Genomic DNA, 19,047 nt, shown 5'->3' on the forward strand with positions numbered 1-19,047 from the left:
CCAAGCCATGCTTGTCTCGAAATGTTCACCATTCAGTCAGAATTGTTAAGTGATGCAATTCATGTAACTTGGTTTTTCAACATGCGCGCCCGCAAATCTTAACAAAAACCTCCATTCCAGGCGTTGCAGCCTCCATAGTCCGCGGAGTGTCAGCCCGGCCCCTAGCTTTTAACCTTGGCCCACCAGTGGACGAAAATGACGACACTTCTGAAACATTTACCTTTTAACGCATTACCCGATTAGTAATACAAGTTATGTGACATAATTTTAAGCATACTCACCCGAAAATCTTAGAAACAAAAACCTCGACCCTAGGCGTTGTAGTCTCCGTAGGCCGCGCAGTATCGGTCCAGCCGCTCATGAGCCGCGGTCAACGTGCGGACGAAAATGATTACGCTTCTGAAAGCAGTATCTTTGAACGCTTAATAAAATCAAATATTACATTTAGAAGGCAATCTGGAGTCATATGTCACGTGTTCGATTTTCAGACTGATCATAAGAACGGATTGGCAATTGGATAGCGGATCGTTTGGCATCAGAAATTTATATTTACCTTGTAAGGTCGCTGACCTGTGGAAGATAAAAGTGAGATCGTGCTTTCAGCCGTCAATTTCCAGGGAATCATCCGATCTGATGCAATAACGGAGTGCTGTACAAAGCCATACTTCACTGAGATGCTTTCTCAGGCAACACAAATATTGAATGTGAAAATTACGTTGACCTAAGGTCGTGTATAAAGGTCAGACCAAGGTCAAAACCAACCTGTTTGATTACTCTAGGGCTTGCTGTATGGGATAGTTTCTGGCGCTCATTTCGTATTTATTGATGGCAGGAACCACATTATACATCTTCCATCGACTTCTTAGAGGTCAGAACAGGTCATTGACCTACAATCACCCGGGTCAACACGTTGTTAGTAAGATGCTGCCTAGCATAACATTTGTCGCTTATTCAAATGCAAAACTCGGAGCAGCCTCATATAATTTTGGTTACCTTGGCCTTCAAAAGGTCAAACAAGATCACTGACCTTAAATAACCATGTGACCTTTTGTTCAGAAGCAGTCATCTAGGTTCTGGGGCACTTTGGAGACCAACATGGAAGTTGACTTGTTTGACCTTATTTGACCCAAAGATCATGACCTAGGAACCTCAAACTTGACCAAAGTTCGTTCACGTACAGGTTAGCACATCAATTTCTGACCTATCACACCCCGTAAATTTGGTGCGTCTACCTTTCTCAGTTCGAGATCTCAGGAGGGTCAAATTGACCCTCACCCGCATCCCTACCCGAGCGAAGAGCATCCAGCCGGCCACGCGGGCGCGGGTTAAAGCACCGCGAAGTGGGGCTGGTATCTGGTGGTTGAACTGGAAGAGTAAAGGTAGAATCTCCATCTTTCGAGCTTCTGTGATTATAAATCTGTCCAGAAGACAGATCAACACGGCGCCCGTCGTTTGGTGGCATTTGCAGTGGCCGAATCTTTTCGGTTTTGCGGAAGCTGCAGCCCAAGTCATCGATGTTCTCGAGGCAGCGGGCAGGCATGTTCAAACCTTTTGAGTTTATTTGTTTTACTCATCCATTCCGAAAAAAATGGACGTTTTGAGGCAAACGTGGGATGGCTTTGTTCGCTTTAAGTTCATTTCGACCCACCTCATTCAACCATAAAGAGACCCCCAATCTACTCAACAATAATGAGACCCCTTATTTCCTTCCGGGCAAGGGGTCCTTGGAGTAGAATACCAGAGGTACATTACCCTTTCCGGTCAAGAGCTGAGGGGCCATTCCGTCTGATCGCAAAGCGTCTTCTGGCTTTCGTTCTGGCGACAGGGAGCAGGATCCCTTGACCGACCCGGAGACCAGAAGGATATATCACATGATATTGTTGAGAAGGCCTTCCTGACACGGGAGGCCTGACCCGCGCAGTTGGCCCCGGATCAGCACAAGAACCCTCACTGACGTAACAACACATCTGATGGCCGCAGGTGGTCCAACAATTGGCACACAGACTCCAGATCCGTGTTTTTCTGTGTTCTGCAGGAATATTGATGACCCCTGAACGCATATTGTAGATGAGGGGGTCCCAAATTTGTAACAACATGGCTAATCCACGTTCACCTTAAAATGTCCAAGATTCAGTCAGAATTCATTACCGATAAAAAACTATGCAACATGGTTTTGTTCATACGCGCCCGCAATTTGCAGCAACAGCAGCCTCGACGCCCGGCATTGCAGTCTCCATGGGCCGCGCAGCGTCGTCCTTACGGCTGTGACATTGAGCGATGGCCAATGAGCGGACGAAAAAGATGACACCTTGAGGAAGATGACCGGTGAAATTCGTCAATCGCCAAGTATGTTTAATGTAGTGCAAAGGAAAGCTAAGCACAACCGTAATCTGAAAAGTGTGGGGGGGGGGGCAGTTAGCACTGCTGCGCCCCCCCCCCCCACCTTGAAAAGTGGGGGGGGGGCAAGGCCCCCCCCCCTGACTCCCCTGTTCCTACACCCATGCATGGAGGTGGTGGAAGTATTTGCAATAGAACCGAAGTTGCCAAAGTTCTCAAGTATGTGTCGATCAAAACAAGACGATCCCAAAGCTGGAGTGCTGAAAACCGCGGCCAGCGGACCGAACATATGATAGCGACGCCCGCAGAAAGCCGTCTTAAACACAATGCGGCTGATGTAGTGCGAGATAGGCGACGATGTGTGTTTGTGCGTTATTGGGGCTTTACGACGCACTCAGCTACTGAGGCTATACGGCGTCGCCTGCCTCTCACCCTGGCAGGAAGGGCGGGCACCGCGGGGAATAGGTGATGATCAGATCATCAGACAACATATTTTACTTCGCGCGATTTATACATTCATTACTCTCGATTTCAATAATTCAGTTACAGGAAAGTGCTTTTATTTAGACCTCATTGTGCTGACCGATCTAACCGCTTTTACATGCCTTGTGTTATGTCCGATTTCAGACCAGGCACGTGCCACGTTAGTTGCTAACATTTTTGCGGGTCGAAGACCCTATTGTGACGCTTTTTAACGCAGGACATGTACACGCGCGATTAATACTAAACAAGAGGCTATCAAGCGCGAATTAGGAAATTACAACGCACCAGAAGGCAAGACATAGCTTCTCTAAGCAGGTTATTATATAAAATGCTGAACTTAAGCCCATGTCTTCCACGGCAGGAGCGTAAGGCGAGGCTGTTCAAGAAACTAATCCACATATCCGAAACTTCAAACGCACTCTCACAGACACAAAATGGCGTGCGTGCCGCCAATGCAGTAAGTCAGTAAGCTGGCGTGGTAGTGGAGTTTCTGCTTTCCGGCGACATACTCCTTGGTTCCGGTTCAGAAAGTCAGTTCCGCTGCAGGCTTATGCTTGCGAGGCCGCCCGCGCTTCCTTTTTCCATCCGGAGTATCCGGCAGCGCGTTCCACACGGACTGTGGCAGTTCAAAGAGGCTGTAAGCCGCTCCAATCGCCAAGACGTGTTCGCACATCTTTCGCTGCAAGTAAGTGGGACACGTGCAACGGAGTTGTGAGAGGTCCGACTTATCAGCCAGGTCGACAACCTTCCAGAGCGACATCCTCAACGCAATGAAGGCGTCAAACGAGTCCGCGTCACCGTGCATTTGCGTCTCGAATGTGGCCACTTCGTCCACGGTCACAAGCGTGCGGTCTCCGGACGGGATGTAGATGGCGTTTCCGTCGTTCACCATCGTCTTCTGCCGCTTCTGTAGCTGGCAAGCCGCTTTCAGAAGACCTTCATCAGCCTCCACAGTCCTGACGAGCTCTCCGGTTTGCCGTGCTCGAACGGACCATTCTCTGACCAGCGCCACGGCGAGGTGTAGAAACCGCTCAAGCGGAAGCTGCTCCCTGAACGTATGCCGATTTCTCACTTCGTTAGTGATTGAAGCCAGCTTTTTGTTTGTGCTGTATGACACGTCGTCGAACCCCTCGAACCAGGTGGCATTGTCGGCCAGAAAATGTTCTTCGAAGAAGTCGATGAATCCCGACGTCGGCCACTGCCGACGCCACTTCTCCAGCATCAGCAGCGAGCTGACTTCGAACTGTTGCTGGTCACAAGAGAGCTGCAACGCGGCGATGTCTTTTTCGAAAGACGACTGAGCCTCCCTTTCGTGGCGTCTGAGTTGAGTCGCGATTTCCTTCCTGGTGTGCAGCCAGCAGACACGGCGTCTGGTTTCCGGAAACACTTCCCCCATGGCTTTGTTAAGAAGTACGTCACCGTTTCCCACGTAAGTAAGAGGCCGAAACTCTGAGCTTGTGATCGCTTCAACGCATCGCTTCAGGGTCTTAAGAAGCTGCACATAGTTAGCATTTGTCTCGGAGCTCAGCACGGAGAACATCACCGGAAAGAACTCTCCGCGGGCGTCACTGACTCCCACAAACAGGACTGAAGAACCATGCCACTTGAGTTTGCAAGATGTGTCCACATTGATCGTGAGCGCCTGCGCGGCGAATTTCAGCAGACGTCTCGAACTCAAGAAAAAGGCGAACCCGCCGGTCTGCACGCTGATATTGTGGTCCATGACATACACGTTGTCCAGATCTCCGTCGAGCGCGGCATCAGGTTGAGTGACCGAGTGCGCACTGCACCACGTTTGCAGATCATTGATTATGGATGTCACCGGTGCCTGCAAATTCTTCCTCAGCTTTCCAAGGAAGCACACAAGCTGTCTGTGCTTGAAGTCAGTGATGGTTTTGCTCTTCAGAGCCCTTTCAATTGCCCTTGGCTTTCTGATTCCCGCTTCCCAGAGTTGAACCACCTCCTGAAATATGCGACAGCGTGTCATTCCTACACCGCACGCAAAGGCTTTTTGTTCACGAGCAAACGATCCACCCTGCGTGGAATGCGAGGGTTGCGACGAATTTAGGAAACGGTGACAGCGATAAGACAGAAGATGAGACACTGCTGCACTAAGCAAGGACCTGGTCTGATCTCGGACAGGTAGGGATGGTGAAGTCACGGTGTCGGTACCTCGGGTATCCACGGTCATCCCTCGGTGAATACACACATCGCGGTATTTTAATGACCACCATTTCTGTTACGCATTTCTCGCAAACGAACCAACTGTCCATTTCAGTAGGAAATGTTCATCTCAATTCCAAAAAAACCGAACTGCATCCCGATTATGTCAGAACCAGGCGTTAGACTTACGGAAGGCGCGGCACGCCTATTAAACTAGGTCACTGCCAATTTGGTCGCGCAACGCCATCTTTTGGTACAACATAAGCACACCTAGAATGTGAGAGAGTCATCCACCACGGCGACATCAGCAGTAAAGACCAGGAATGCAGAGTTCAGACTACGCAGCATCGCCCGCAGCATATCACAAAGTTCAGCCGGCAACTGACAGCATCTAGATCCTGGCAGGGGTTCCTCGTATCACAGCTTCTGATCACACAATTTTTCTTAACACGCGCAAGGGTGGGGGTGGGTCCAATTGACCCCCGAAGGTTTTTCCAGAATGGTTTTCGAACGGCGCGGCGCAGCCGCGCCAACTTTTGCATGGCTACAGGCAATTAAATAGCGGATCGTTTGGCATCAAAAATTTAGATGCACCTGGCAAGGTCGCTGACCTATGGCGATCAGTCAGGCCACGGTTTCACCGAAGTCAATTTCTAGGGAATTGTTCAATCTGATGCAACAACGAAGTGTTAGAGGAAGCCATACATCTCTGAGATGCTTGCTTAGGCAACACCAATATTGAATGAGCAAATTACGTTGACCTAAGGTTAGGTACAAAGGCCAGACCAAGGTCAAAACCACCCTATTTTTTAATCTAGGGCTTGCAGTATGAGATAGTTTCTGGTGTCCATTTCGGATTTATTGATAGCAGGAATCGCATTATACATCTTCCATGGACTTCTGAGAGGTCAGTATAGGTCATTGACCTAAAATGACCCAGGTCAACATTTTGTTTTTGGAAACATACTGCCCAGCGTAATCTTTGTCGCCTATTCAAATGCAAAACTCAGCAGTCTTAAATGATTTTGGTCGCTATGACTTTTTAAAGGTAAAAAAGGTCACTGACCTTAACTGAATGTGAACTTTTGCTTATGAACAGCTATTTAGGTTCTGGGGGCACTTTGGAGACCAACCTGGAAGCTGACCTTTTTGAACTTATTTGACCCGGAGGTCACAACCTAGGATCATTAAGGTTTTAGGGCACGCCGACTTCCGGGGTCATTTTGCGCCCAACCTCAAACTTGGACCTAAGTGAGTTCACGTACGGGTCAACACATCCTGTGAATTTGATGCCTTTAGCTTTCTTAGTTCCCGATATCTCAGGGGGTCAAACTGACCCCCCTCCCTTCACCTGAGCGAAGCGTATCTAGCCGGCTACCAGGGCGCGTGTTAACGTTCAGCCATTTAGATGAACATTGGTTGCAGAGCATTCATTTTTTCCTTGTAGCAAACTTAAATGATCCAGTAAGCATGAACACCTCTAGTCAGGGGCGCGGAAGCCACAGGGGAAAGAGAGTGTGTGTGGGGGGGGGGGGGGGGCAGGGGTTAGTCCTTGGCTATTTGGGCTTACGGGTGCATCGATTGCACGGTCACACAACGCCCATGACAAAATGATCATCAGAACTTCAGCAGCTTGAAAAGTTTGTGCACGAGGTATGAACTCCTAAGGTGGGTATAAAGAAAGCATACAACTTAATGCGCGATGTAAATTTGAACGGGGGGGGGGGGGGGCAGGGGGAGGACTGAACCTCAAACTTTTCACGAACCCAATGAGCGTTGAATGGAAAAATAGCAAAAAATGTGTATCCCCAACGTGGAAAAAAATTCAGTGCCCATGTCACGAGCAGAATATGCATTGAAATGCCATACATCTATAAACAGTGTAGAGCTATACAACAATCCCAAATACACACTTGCGTATATTACCGACGAAACAAAGCATGCGATTTCATACACTGCAGTACCACAACGCCATAACGTCCAATGTCGGGGGGGGGGGGGGGGACAAGCCCGATTCTAGTTGTCAGGCTTGAACCCACGATCATGGATAAAATCTCTACCAAGTGAGCTCAGACATCGCCAAATTTTATCTCACCGTAACGCGCCACTGGTCATCTGTTACCTTTTTGGTTGAAGGTGACAAGCCCCATTCGCGCCGAAGAGCCTCTTCTGAATGAACATGATCCTTGCAATTGAATGACACGTGCACCTCGTCGCTGTTGTTCGCATAGAGCACTTCCAGTTCTGAGCTGCAGCCCTGTATGTTGCAGAGGTAGTACCTCTTTCGGCCGGCCTTGGTCGTCGTACACCGCTTCTTGGCCCATCTGGCGGGCTTTATCTCCGCCTCTGCGAACACAAGAAGCATCGTGAAATACGCTGTTGGCGGCTCTTGCCTGCTAACCGCTCCAATGTGCTACATCGAAGAACATCAGCCGTCGACGCGCCACCCATGAAACACACGTTCACTAACGAGGAGACATGTGAAGACGGGAAATCACAAAGCACAGAAAGTCATTCTTAGTCATGCTCATACGACAGAACAGATAAATGTGGGCTAGCATAGACACGACACGCCACTCGCTGCGGACGCTCGCATAGCAATCTCAGCATGAAATGTGCCATGATTAATTGTGTGTGTAACAGAACCATTGGACACCTCCAAAGATTTTGCGCAAAAGGACAGGGCCCATACATTCTAAAATGCAACTCTTATGCGGCAAGGCATACGGCCTTCTCGAAAATCCTACCATGCACACCTTTAACCCGATGGGCACATCTCGCGCTTCGGTCCGCGTGCCAGTTCGACAGATACTTCCTAAAGACGGGTTGCAAAAAAGGACTGCAAGTGAAACAGCCAAAGTATTCAGTTCCATGGTTCATCCGTTTATTCATCTTTTTATCGATTGTATCGGCTGATACGGCGCATAAATATATAACTAATGGATGCCGCACGAATACTCCAAGTCCCAGTGCATTGCTAATCGCCGTCTTGGCCCCGAGCGGCCGCATGACAGTGCCGTGGACAAGACACAGTTCCAATACGAGTGCCAGGCCGGGCCATAGTGGTACAAACTCTGCCACTAGAGGATTATATGAACTACCAGGGGCTACTCAATACCCACAGCCACCAGCATGTGCAAGCAGCCCACAAGAGCGCACAGCCATCCCACGCCAGATTCATACACTTACTAATTATGTGCAAGAAGTCACCTTGGGGTTGCTCATGCACCTTCCTAACATTTTATTTGAGGGGCAGAAAAGGGCCAAATGCACTCATCAGGCCTGACACCATATGAAATGACCTGTTTTGGAGATAATTGTTCTATGCTGCTCCTAAACCCTGCTAGCACCACCATTTTTAAAAGTTTAATCCATACCTTTTGAATAGATGGATTTCTTGGATCAGAGCTCACATTAAGCATCACTTGTGTGAGCCACACCCTCTATGATCCATGGTGCAATTCTAAGGCAACCACAGAATTTGGTGGCAAAGAAATTTGTTAACATGCCATTAAGTTGTACAGTGCCACAAAGCTCAGCGTGGTACACCTGGTCCTCTGATGTCAGCTGACCTTAAGCATGGCTGCTGCCACCTCTGCAGGTCATACCTATCAAGAAAATACTGCTGCAGATGATACCTGTCAAACAAATACCTAACCAGCCCAGTGCACAACCTTGACCACCTGTGGATGGATCAGGTGGATCAAAGGGCAGGCACACTAACCCAGCAATGCAGAGGGATGCCTGTACCAGCCTGTACCAATTGTAACACATCTTCCTCCCTGCGTGCTCCTCTCCTAGATGTCTAGTGCCAAATCACTGACTCCTTAGAATTTGCATTGTGATTGTGTTTGACACCATTCATCCTATCTTTTAGTGCCCATGTAAAACATGAGGAAATCGGCTGAACTTTATAAAGCTACATGACCTATGATGGAGATGTTAATGTTAATAGGATAATGTGTAGAATCAGCTCACAAAACTGCACTTAAAGACACTCAGACATGACATGTTCTGAACATATCCCAAAATGACATGACGGTGATGACACAAGGTGTGCACGAAACTAATACAACTGAGAATGGGCCACAGCAGTCATGATTAAATCTACAAGTCCCAGCATGCCCACATCAGCCATAACACACTGATATAAAAATGAATTAAGCAAGACCTTATGCATAGTTCAAACACTAGGCTAGCACAACTCAGCTCCCATGGTGAGACAGTCACAAAACAACAGTAAAAGAACCACATCATGACCTTTTATAACCCTAGCACAGCTTATGTGCACAACACACATTGCTTGAAAATAGGAGTAGAGTGAAGTGGTTGAATGACACAAACATATATGGGAAGTCATGCACACACCACAAATTTTATTTTGCATCATCATGGAAAACCCTGTGCAATTGGGCAGTATGCTGGGGTCAGGGAGGCAGCATGCACCTCAGAGACCCTCCATCCCACTGCCCCTGCCCCTGATGATGCGCAACATGACCTTTATGGGAAATATGTTGATTGCCAGAATACATGCATATCAACTGACCATTTTCCAAGAGCCACTTTTGAAATGCAGCTGGGGACTTGAGACTACATATCTCTCTCCAGTCCTGCCCCTTTTGCCTGTAGCGTCTCTTTGCTTTTGGCCCGCTCGCAGGCTCATTATCCTCGAAACCTTCTATCTCTATATCCTCAAAAGTAACTATCTCTTCTTGCGTCGGTGACGGCGAACGAGATACGCAAGGTGGGCACTTCGGCTTCTGACGCCCGGGTCTGATCCGCGACGCTCCATCCCCCAACGAAACTCCCGGGGCATCTACTGGCGTCAGAACAATACTCAAAGTAGCCGCTGTTCCTGGATCTAGGTTCGCTCCTTCTTTATAGTCACTCATACTTATTATAAAGGTACGCACTGCTTTCAGCGCAACGGCGCCAACTGCACCCGCCCCTATTTTCGGGTTTTAATCACTAATCACGCATGATTCTGCCACCAAGGACTTGACTTTTGTGTCCGCTAAAGTGCTGCAGTACTACCATAACTATCAGTTTGAAAAGTACTTGCTGAAATTTTCCCTCACGGGCCCTGTTTTTTTACTGACATATTCAGCTTATTGCCACTATCCATTTGCAGAATTTCCCGCAATTTCTGCTGCGATATTGCTGTGTGGTGATGCCGTCAAGACGTGAAGGCTGCTAATTGCCGGTGCCACGATTGCTTACTAATTCACTTATTTCATGAATACACCTCGTGCAATCGTGCTTAAATATCGCAGTCCTCAAAATTTGACTGTCTGGTTATAAGTGTGGCCCGGTTTTTTGCTTGTAAGTTTGTGTATTTAAAGCTTTTTGTCTCGTTGGGATTGTAAGTTTTAATATGGTAGTATTTTTCGGTATACGCTGTGCGCACCTAATACTCCCGTTGTTCTCTAAGCTCCCTCCAGTTGTGTTGTGGGTTGCGTGAGCCCTGAAGGCGTGTTGTTTGTGGATGGGGTCGAGGACGTGTGTATAGGTGGATTGGGCTGCTTATGGTTAGGAATGGGTTTTCATATCAGATTGTGATAATTATCACCTATGGCTCTTGAATGTAGAAGAAGAACGTTATCTGCTACAACATTTATGAGACAACTGCAGAGGTCATGGTAATCGATTATGATTGGAATATAAAGTTAGCGGCAAAACGTGCACTTAAATTCTGAGGCTTTCACAATGTAAGCCATGTCTCTTTCAGGCTTTCATGCCTTATTTTCCTAAATAGTGCATTGTAATTATGAAAGAACAGTATTGTTGCGGCCACATGTCTTGCGAACGCTTGTGATCGCACCATGCTATAATGCTGTAACAACAATTGAGTTTGAGTGGGTTGGTCAAGCTAGTAATAAATTGCAATATCAAATGATGTTTCAAATCTAGTAAGGTTGGCAATATCATTGGGTTTAACCTACTTTGAACCTAACCTTACATGTCCTAGCCCCTATCTCAACCCAACCCAGCCCAATTCAACCCTGCCTTGCCTTCCCTTACCTTTTGTTTAGCATGAGCCTAGCTGTCTGTACTCCATGTTTAGCTGACTTGATGGTTCAATGATAAACACTATATTCTAATTATTCTATGCCTTGTAGATGCTATTGGCAGTGGATGGTCAAATTATTCCATTTTTATCAGTAAGATCATGCAATTTTGATGTTATCTGGCAAATGTAGGTATGATTCAGGTCCTTGCAGACCTTTTCTCCCCAAACATTTTTTCTGTTCTTTTCTATGATGTGGTGTAAAGAAGCTGTGTTATATAAACAGCTTTATTCTGAATAGAGGTGCTGCTTTATTCTGAAAGGAGGTATGTGTTTCAATTATTACCTGTATGGCTGAAGAAGCCCTTTTCCTCTCCCCCCCCCTCCATCAAGGTGGTCAGAGAATAGAAGTGGTTTTCTTAAAGGGAGAGGCAAAGAGTATGGAGTGCAATGTAAAAAATCTAGCTCTTTTCTGTATGCATTGCATTTCAAACTTGCCTGTTTTCCTACTCAAATATTTGATGCTTGATTTTGCCCTTCATAAGCAAGCTGTTTCTGTTGTGGTCTTTACATTGATTTCCATTGTTTGGCTTAGTGACACAAGTGTGATTTTATGGTTTCAGACAATGGGTGACAGAAGAGATAACATGAGGCTTGCTGAGGTGAAAGTTTTGGAGCATCCTACTTTAAAGGTAATAAAACAGCAAAAACAAAACAACAGCTGGAATGGGATCAATATAAAGATATCATATTTTCTTTGCAATATCATTAAGCATTATCTTGAGAGGATTCATCAGCATAATAAAATAAAAAACACCTCAATAGGACATAACAATTTTTCAGCCTTTCATTGGACACTTTGTGCTTGGCCTGGACTTGGGGGATTACAGCAGGGTCACAAACATTGCTTTTCCATGTCATGATGTCCTTTTCTGTCCAAACTTATCCCTTGTTAGGTTAGAAGTCTTCAGAGCCCTTTGAAAGGCCCTTCAAAAATGAGTTTTGAGTCATGGGTTCCATTTCAGGAGTTTTTCAACATTGACATGCCCTCTGAAATTCTTAAGGTCCAATCCTTCATGGATGAAAGATGATGACCTCATTGTTGAAGTCATAGTGGGTGTTTTTCAGCTGTTGCATGATTCCTTCCTGTTGGAATAACATGCTGTGGCCATTGTAATAAATATTTGACTTGGATGAACTGATTTTGCCATATGTGAGTGACATCCATTAATTAACAACTATTGGTGCATGGTTCAGGGTGCAAGGTGTTAAAAATGTTGCATTTTTCATGACTATCATACAAAACCGTGAAGCATTTCTGGGAAAGGATAATGTGCTGAAAGCTACTTTTGATATATATATATATATATATATATATATATATATATATATATATATATATATATATATATATATATATATATATATGTATATATATATACAGCTATGTGTGTATGTATTGTGTTATGTATTTATGTATATTTGCACATTACATACAGTGACACACATGTATTTAGTCTGTGTACATTTGTGTCAGACACTTGCAGTTATAATCATTGCCTGAACACAGGCCAGGAAAATAGTTATTTGTTTGCTTCATATGTCTGCATTCAAAGGCAAAAAATGATGTGTTATACTTTGAGACAATTGGACACTAGCCTCTGTGGTCTGCGAATGATGGATGTGTAATAGTAGCCTCTGGCCACTCTTTTAATACACTTGACATGATGACCTACAGACATCTTAAGATAACCATGTTCATCTGAATGCAACCATATGCATTTCTCCAGGTGCCTTATGAGATACTGAACAAGAAGTTCCGGAGCTCACAGAAGACGCTGGACCGCGAGCTGGCCCACTTCTGCTCAGCTGCCAATGAGCTGGAGACCAGTCTGCACCGCACCTCCGTCACGGTGGACGACGTGACGCGGCTGCTGGGCACCGTCACAGACCGGTTACGCGCGCTTAAGCGCAAGGTGGGCGCGGACCCGCCGAGGACTGGCCGACTTCGGCTGTCTTTCCGCGGAGGCGGTGGCAGTCCGGAGGTGCGGGCTGAGCCCCTCCCCCCCCCCATCCGAGATGATCTTTGATGTGCTCCATCCATGTCCCAGCTGACACAGGTGGGGGCACTCACGTTGATGCTGCGATGGGAAGACTAGGTCCCTGACGAGTCCTGTGCATCACTGATAAACATTGTGTTTTTGTACAGATGCTTGTAGCACTGGCAGATGAGTGTGGCACCTGACGAGTCGATCGGCACCTGTTTTGATCTACAGTCGGAGGAGTCTATCACTGACGAGCTAGAGTCAGCGGACCTGTGCAAGCGACGCCTCAAGCACCTGATGGAATACAATACTGACAGTCCGGGCGTCGTGTCCCAATGGAAGCGCAAGCGACTCGACCGCCTTCTTGTCGACCACTTTGTGCGCTGCGGCTTCTACGAGCTGGCAATGAGCCTGGCGCGCCAGTCGCACATTGAGGAGCTGACCAACATTGACATATTCCTGGTGGCCAAGGAGGTACGGCGTTACCGATGATGGAATGGTGGCCACGCGCGTGGCACTCACTGCGGTCACGTCCTCCATGCAGACTGCAGCTGGGCCTGTCTGTCGCTATGGTATGTCCCAGTTGTCTGCTGCCAGGCACATGTCAGCGCCTGGACTGCCGAGATTCGCCATTCCCATACGCGAGGCAGGTCTAATGTCCCGTTATTCTCTTGTGGTGTTGTTTGGAACGGTGCTCATCGTCTAACGCACGGCGTCTAGATGAGTGACCGATGAGGGCCGGGTGTTTGCATGGTCTGTTGTCGGCTGAGGGGGGCCGGCTGCGGCGGCGTCACAGCCTCAGCCCGTCTGGCTGCCAGGTAGAGGAGAGTCTGCTGCGCAAGGACACGGGCCCGGCGCTGGCCTGGTGCCACGACAACAAGTCGAAGCTGCGCAAGAGCCGCTCCAAGCTGGAGCTCTACCTGCGGCAGCAGGAGTTCGTCGAGCTGGTTAAGGCTGACCGGCGCATGGAGGCTGTGCTGTGAGTGACTTGCCATGCTGTGACCTGCGGCTGGCTATTCTGCGGGTGGATTGCCACGCTATGGCCTGTGGGTAGCTGGCCACACTGTGGCCTGTGGTTAGCTGTCCATCCTGGCCAGTGGGTGGTTCACCACACTGACTTGTCGGTGGCTCACCATGCTGTGGCCTATGGGAGGCTCGCCATGCAGTGGCCTGTGGATGACTCCTCATGTTCTGGGCGGCTCCCTGCGTTGTTAGTGGTTTCGCGTTCTGCGAGCGGCTAGTAGCGCAGGCCACGTCCGTATGCAGGTGTTGTCAGTGTCTGACCTCATCCAAGGTTATACTCTTGTCAGCAGCGATGCTAAGCGTTTTCACATGCGTGATGTATCATTTACGATCAATAGCAAAGGTCCCCGGGGTGGAGCAACCCACTAACTTTGAGAACTTGTAGCACGGCCCCATTGCTGTAGACCAGACGTTGGGACAAAGTCAGGCGTAGAGCTTCAGGGCCGAATCCCAAACCAATAGTGGCATGGAGTCGAAATCGAGGCGAAAGTCGGTCGCTTATATTTTGAGTTCGCGAGGTCGAAGTTGAAGCCAGTTACCTCGTGTTTGTAAAATGTGACGCGGAATTCAGAGCCAGTGACTTGGAACTTTGTACACGTAAACCGAAGCCGACGTCAGAGGTTTCGAACTAAGGAACGTGAAAAATGTTGAATTTTAGTTTACGAAGCCAAAGCCGAGCTAAACGTAGTGTACAAAGTTGACTTGTGAAAACAAGCCATTTTTGCAACTGCTAGAACTGTCTGGGAGCAGAAAATATTAGGGTATTGCAGGGTGATTGAGACGCGGTATTGATATTGCAGATGAAACATGTTTTGAACTATTGTCCTGGTCTTTTGTGTCAAGTGTCTTATAGTCTTACTTGTTAAACACAATGTTTCGAGGAGGTAAATTTTCATCCGACATTAGGGATGAATTAGTGCTGGGAACGACCGGCTGGTTCTGGGTTTCGGCTATGCGTGCGTCGCAGCCTCCAAAAGTTTCATGGTATATCGGGGCGAAGAAAGACAAGACTGTTCATAGATGATCTAGTCACGTTGTCAGTGAAAAAAATCACTATAACATAGCTGAAGCCAGAAATTGAAGATCGCATGAGGCCGGAGCCGGAACTATAGTTCAAAAGTTTTTTTTTCAAAGCTGGCTGAAGCCTGCGCCGAAGCCAGTGTTAAGAATGACAAAGCGAAATCCGCAGCCGTGGGCGATTGTTCAAAATGGTACGAAGCTAAAGCCGAAGCCAGTTGTGAAAATCTCTGAAAGTCGAACCCGGAGCCAAAGGAGCACTACCAGGGCTTCGTAAAGTTGTAGCCGAATTGGGCTTCGTCCTTTGGCCACAAGATAAGCTCACTTTCGCCCATGATGCTCTATGGTTAAGTGTGTCTAAGAATGCGCTGCTCTGCGCACCTTCCCAGAACGTATTCCGCGTCTGGTCGCGGCAGCGAAACGTCATCTCTCCAGTCCACCATGCTGTGTCGCATCACGCACATGATCAGCACTACCCATCAAGTGTACAAAGTGACGGCCGTGTTGGCCGTAACCAATTACTCCCGTGTGAGTGAGTGTTGACCCATGACCACCCGTTAACTCTGGCGGTGCTGGGCAGGCATGCAAGGAAGTACCTGTCCAACATGGATGAGTATCAGTGCGAGGATATCCAGAGCTGCATGGCTCTGCTGGCCTTCCCCGTTGACACGGGTAAGGAGGCTGTGAACGAAGGGCTGCACTGTGGTGGTTACACACGAGCTTTGTCGGGACAGCGCGGGCGGATGCCGGTCAGCGCTGCCAATCACAGCTGGCACGTAGAATTACCAGGATCGGTCAATTTCAATTGAATGCTGATTTGTGGATGAATGAATTAAACAAACCACTCCTCAGGTCATTGAGGCTTTACGAGGCGTTCAGGTGCTGAGCCTATAATGGTGGCATCCGCCTCTCAGCGTCGCAGGAAGCGCAGGTACCGCTATACTCTAAGTGGTCACCACATTTTACATGTTCTTTGATCTAGGTACACCCCCAGTTTCGATAGGCGTTAGGTCTAATGGCTTCGTCACTATTCTGAGCGTTGATTCGTGTTAGTTTGGAGTGCTTAAATGTCCTTTCACTCTGCTTATACTTTACAGAACGTGTAAGTGCCCAAAGGTCGTCCTTAAGTTTTGTTCGTCCATTACGCGCACGTTGTAAAACGTGTGACGTTGCCGTTGACACGGCGGCCTGTGCGCCTTACGCTGGGAGGCTGGGTCGAAGGTGCGCGCGACCGGCGGCCGGCGGAGAGGGCTGACCGAGCGGCCCTCCCCGTCCGCAGATATCGAGCCCTACTGTGCCATGTTCGCCGAAAGTCGCTGGCAGCTGCTCATCATGGAGTTCCGCGAGGAGAACTTCCGCATCTACCAGCTGTCGTCAGTGTCCGTATTCAACACGGTGCTGCAGGACGGCCTTGCCACGCTCAAGACGCAGTACGTGAGGCAGGACGGGTGGCCCCCACGGCCGGGCAAGGAACGCACGAGAGGCGCGTTCCCATACTTTGCCAGAAGGTGGCAGGTGCAAGGGCTGGAGACGCACCAAGTGTAGTACCTACTGCAGATGTAACCCTGGTGTTTTGCGACGTCCTCTATTTGAATATTGGTCTTTGTAATAAGGTATGGTCACCGAGGACTCGAGTCTCCAAACAGTCCTTGTGAAACACTCGGTCAAAGTTTCTGTTAAATGCTGTCCTTTGTATTGGAATATCATGAAAATTGTCTGGTGTCGGTGTGCGTCTCGTGCTGTGGGTTCAAAGCACAGGAAGCTAACGTCAGCGTGCAAGGCATGGTATTCTCTTGCAACAGGACATGCCATGTGTTTTTTATGCATGAGATTATTAGCGTATCGTTCGTAGCGTGGTACACGATGAACCGGTGTCCGGGCGCATCGTAACAAAGCTACTGTTGTCAGTTAACATAGCGTGAACGCGTTACCTGGAGGCCGGTGGGAGCTGTAGTCATTTTCGATACATCGATGACGTTGTCCACCTTGAACTCATGGCATCTTGAAGTGAATTTCGCTCAAGGTTGGGCGACCACCGTGCTGCCGCATCAGCACTAAGGCCTTATCCACCCCGCTCTTTCAGCGCACATCACGAGTGGATCTGTGACGCTCGGCTCCCCCCCCCCCCCCCCCGCCATGTTGCAGTCAGTGCTACCGGCATGATGGCCAGGGCAACCCGGACTGTCCGGTGTGTCAAATGCCGCTGAACGAGCTGGCCCGGCCGCTGCCGTTCTCGCACTGCACGCAGTCGCGGCTCATGTGCGCCCTCTCCGGCAAGCCCATCGACGAGCACAACCCGCCCATGGCACTGCCCAACGGTAACGTCTACGGCAAGCTGGTGAGTGTGGCGCCGCCTGGCGGGGCCTTTTGGAATGGAAGTGGGGGAGGGGAGTGGAGAGATGGCGGTTCGGGTGGCGTAACTGGCGCGGGTAGGTGCGCCGCTGTGACGCTTGCACGGCTGCTCCAATATCCGCCGCGTGGTTTGTGTGACCGGTGCCATCTACGCTGCGACTGTTGCGGCCGGCGCGGGAACCGAGCAACGTCCCGTGCGGCGCGCCGGACTGACGCCGCGCCTCCGCGCCCACCGCAGGCGCTCCAGAGTCTGGCGGTCGAGATGAAGGGACGCGTCGTGTGCCCGCGCACCCAGGAGGTGTTCGGCGAGTCGCAGCTGGAGAAGGTGTTCGTCATGTGATGGGCGCCGCCCGGAGGCAGGACGCGGCGGCGGCCGGTGACGGTGGCAAGGGGCGCGCAGGGCTGGGCCAGGGCCGTGCGGAGTAGCCGGACGGGTGTTAGGAAGAGCGTAGTGTGTCAGTGGGGGCCTATGCGTTTGTAGCTGCCTTTGAGTCACGGCTGCTGTTTGGTTCCCGGAAAGAAGGTCGACTCCCGTTTGAAATAAATTTCGAGGCAAAACATCATCTGAGAGCCCCGTGAAGGTCCGTTCGGATGCTACCTATTCCTTTGTACGGCTAAGAATTGCCAGTCGGGAGCTGGCGACTTTTTAGCGGGTGCAAAGTTTGCACATAGCAGCTATCCAGTCTAAGTGGCGTGCTCTTGTAATGTCATGCCAGCAGCCTACATGTTTGGAAAATCAATATTGATTTCCCTCTCTTGATAATCGGATCAAAAACGAAAACATTCAACCGAAGGGCAGCAGCGGGAGAGACTGGTGAAAGAGTGGGCCGCCAGTATTCAACGTCATTATTGTCTTCTTGATACGTCCTAGTGCGGTTGGAACTTTGGTCTCGCCAGGTGCGAACTGGCTGTTTGTCATTGCCTTGCTATGGTCTTCCCATGCCGTGGCGATCCTGGGTTGTGCGAATGGCTTGGTGTTTTGTATGATCGCCGAATGACCCGTATCTATGTGTGTGCCCTATGTTGCCATTCGCAATATTGGTGCGGAGAAGCCTCAGATTTGGTTTAGCCGCACAATATCACTGTATATATTGCCTTGTGATAACCGAAAATACAGGGACAGGAATGTCCGGCGCGTCTGTGCGCGTTTGTCACGAGGTGGTCCTGGTGGTGGCCTGACTGGTGACAGCCGTACCGCCGCGCGCCGGATCTCCCAGCGCGCCGTCAGCTGAGCTTCGTGCGACGTCATTGGCGAGCGACAATGGCAGCTGGCTCGGATCACGCGCTGGACCGGCAGTGTCCAGTCGTGGTCCGGGGGGACGAGTGCGACTCCCATTGGAGCGACAGACATGGTGTGAGAGATCAACATAGCTTCAAATCTGGTGGTGGGTATAAAACAACACCTTGACACGGAAACAATCCAGCTAGCCATGTCACACGGGTGCTCCGGCTCGTGCCTTGCCTGCATGCTGTAGTCTCTTAATCTACCTCGCACGTAGTCGTCAGTAGCTTATTGCACACGTTTGTGTCGTGTCGTGCGCAGGAGGGCCGACGAAATACGCATGTTACGAGCAGCTTGAACGACAGCCTGCCTGGGGTCTTGGGCGTGGCTGGCGTTTT

At 49.3% G+C, this 19,047-nt stretch overlaps 2 protein-coding genes across 8 annotated transcripts; one reads left to right on the forward strand and one right to left on the reverse strand.

The window, feature by feature from the left end:
• Positions 1-2,862: 2,862 nt before the first annotated feature.
• LOC119099095 (uncharacterized) lies at positions 2,863-9,942 on the reverse strand. 2 transcript variants are annotated; one of them, XM_037222158.1, is made up of 3 exons: positions 9,530-9,942; positions 7,106-7,329; positions 2,863-4,783 (listed from the first exon to the last, which is right to left on the reverse strand). In XM_037222158.1, the coding sequence occupies exons 1-3, from the start codon at positions 9,873-9,875 to the stop codon at positions 3,344-3,346; spliced, it is 2,010 nt and encodes a 669-aa protein (XP_037078053.1). In that variant the 5' UTR covers positions 9,876-9,942; the 3' UTR covers positions 2,863-3,343. The 2 variants fall into 2 exon arrangements, with proteins under 2 accessions (XP_037078053.1, XP_037078054.1); XM_037222159.1 differs by having other exon boundaries at positions 9,897-9,936.
• A 149-nt stretch (positions 9,943-10,091) lies between these two features.
• On the forward strand, positions 10,092-18,566 carry Kaz (E3 ubiquitin-protein transferase Katazuke). Of its 6 annotated transcripts, none has more exons than XM_037222171.1 (9): positions 10,092-10,305; positions 11,614-11,682; positions 12,781-12,966; positions 13,267-13,509; positions 13,854-14,014; positions 15,656-15,747; positions 16,355-16,505; positions 17,221-17,413; positions 17,666-18,566. In XM_037222171.1, exons 2-9 carry the CDS (start codon positions 11,617-11,619, stop codon positions 17,765-17,767), a joined length of 1,194 nt encoding a protein of 397 aa, XP_037078066.1. In that variant the 5' UTR covers positions 10,092-10,305; positions 11,614-11,616; the 3' UTR covers positions 17,768-18,566. The 6 variants fall into 6 exon arrangements, with proteins under 6 accessions (XP_037078066.1, XP_037078069.1, XP_037078067.1 ...); XM_037222174.1 differs by lacking the exon at positions 10,092-10,305 and adding an exon at positions 10,411-10,431; XM_037222172.1 differs by lacking the exon at positions 10,092-10,305 and adding an exon at positions 10,439-10,492.
• Positions 18,567-19,047: the final 481 nt, after the last annotated feature.

The sequence above is a fragment of the Pollicipes pollicipes genome, unplaced genomic scaffold (genome assembly GCF_011947565.3).
Source record: "Pollicipes pollicipes isolate AB1234 unplaced genomic scaffold, Ppol_2.1 Scaffold_4740;HRSCAF=5597_pilon_pilon_pilon, whole genome shotgun sequence".
Taxonomy (NCBI): Eukaryota; Metazoa; Arthropoda; class Thecostraca; order Pollicipedomorpha; family Pollicipedidae; genus Pollicipes; species Pollicipes pollicipes.

Excerpts from the sequence above, each read along its gene's own strand:
- LOC119099095 (XM_037222158.1), bottom strand. The coding sequence starts at position 9,875 with ATGAGTGACTATAAAGAAGGAGCGAACCTAGATCCAGGAACAGCGGCT. Across the intron at positions 7,330-9,529 it reads AAAGTGGCTCTTGGAAAATG|AGGCGGAGATAAAGCCCGCC; the intron begins GTCAGTTGATAT and ends TTGTGTTCGCAG. Across the intron at positions 4,784-7,105 it reads TGTCACCTTCAACCAAAAAG|GAGGTGGTTCAACTCTGGGA; the intron begins GTAACAGATGAC and ends CGCATATTTCAG.
- Kaz (XM_037222169.1), top strand. Across the intron at positions 14,015-15,655 it reads CGGCGCATGGAGGCTGTGCT|GCATGCAAGGAAGTACCTGT; the intron begins GTGAGTGACTTG and ends GGTGCTGGGCAG. Across the intron at positions 17,414-17,665 it reads GTAACGTCTACGGCAAGCTG|GCGCTCCAGAGTCTGGCGGT; the intron begins GTGAGTGTGGCG and ends CGCCCACCGCAG.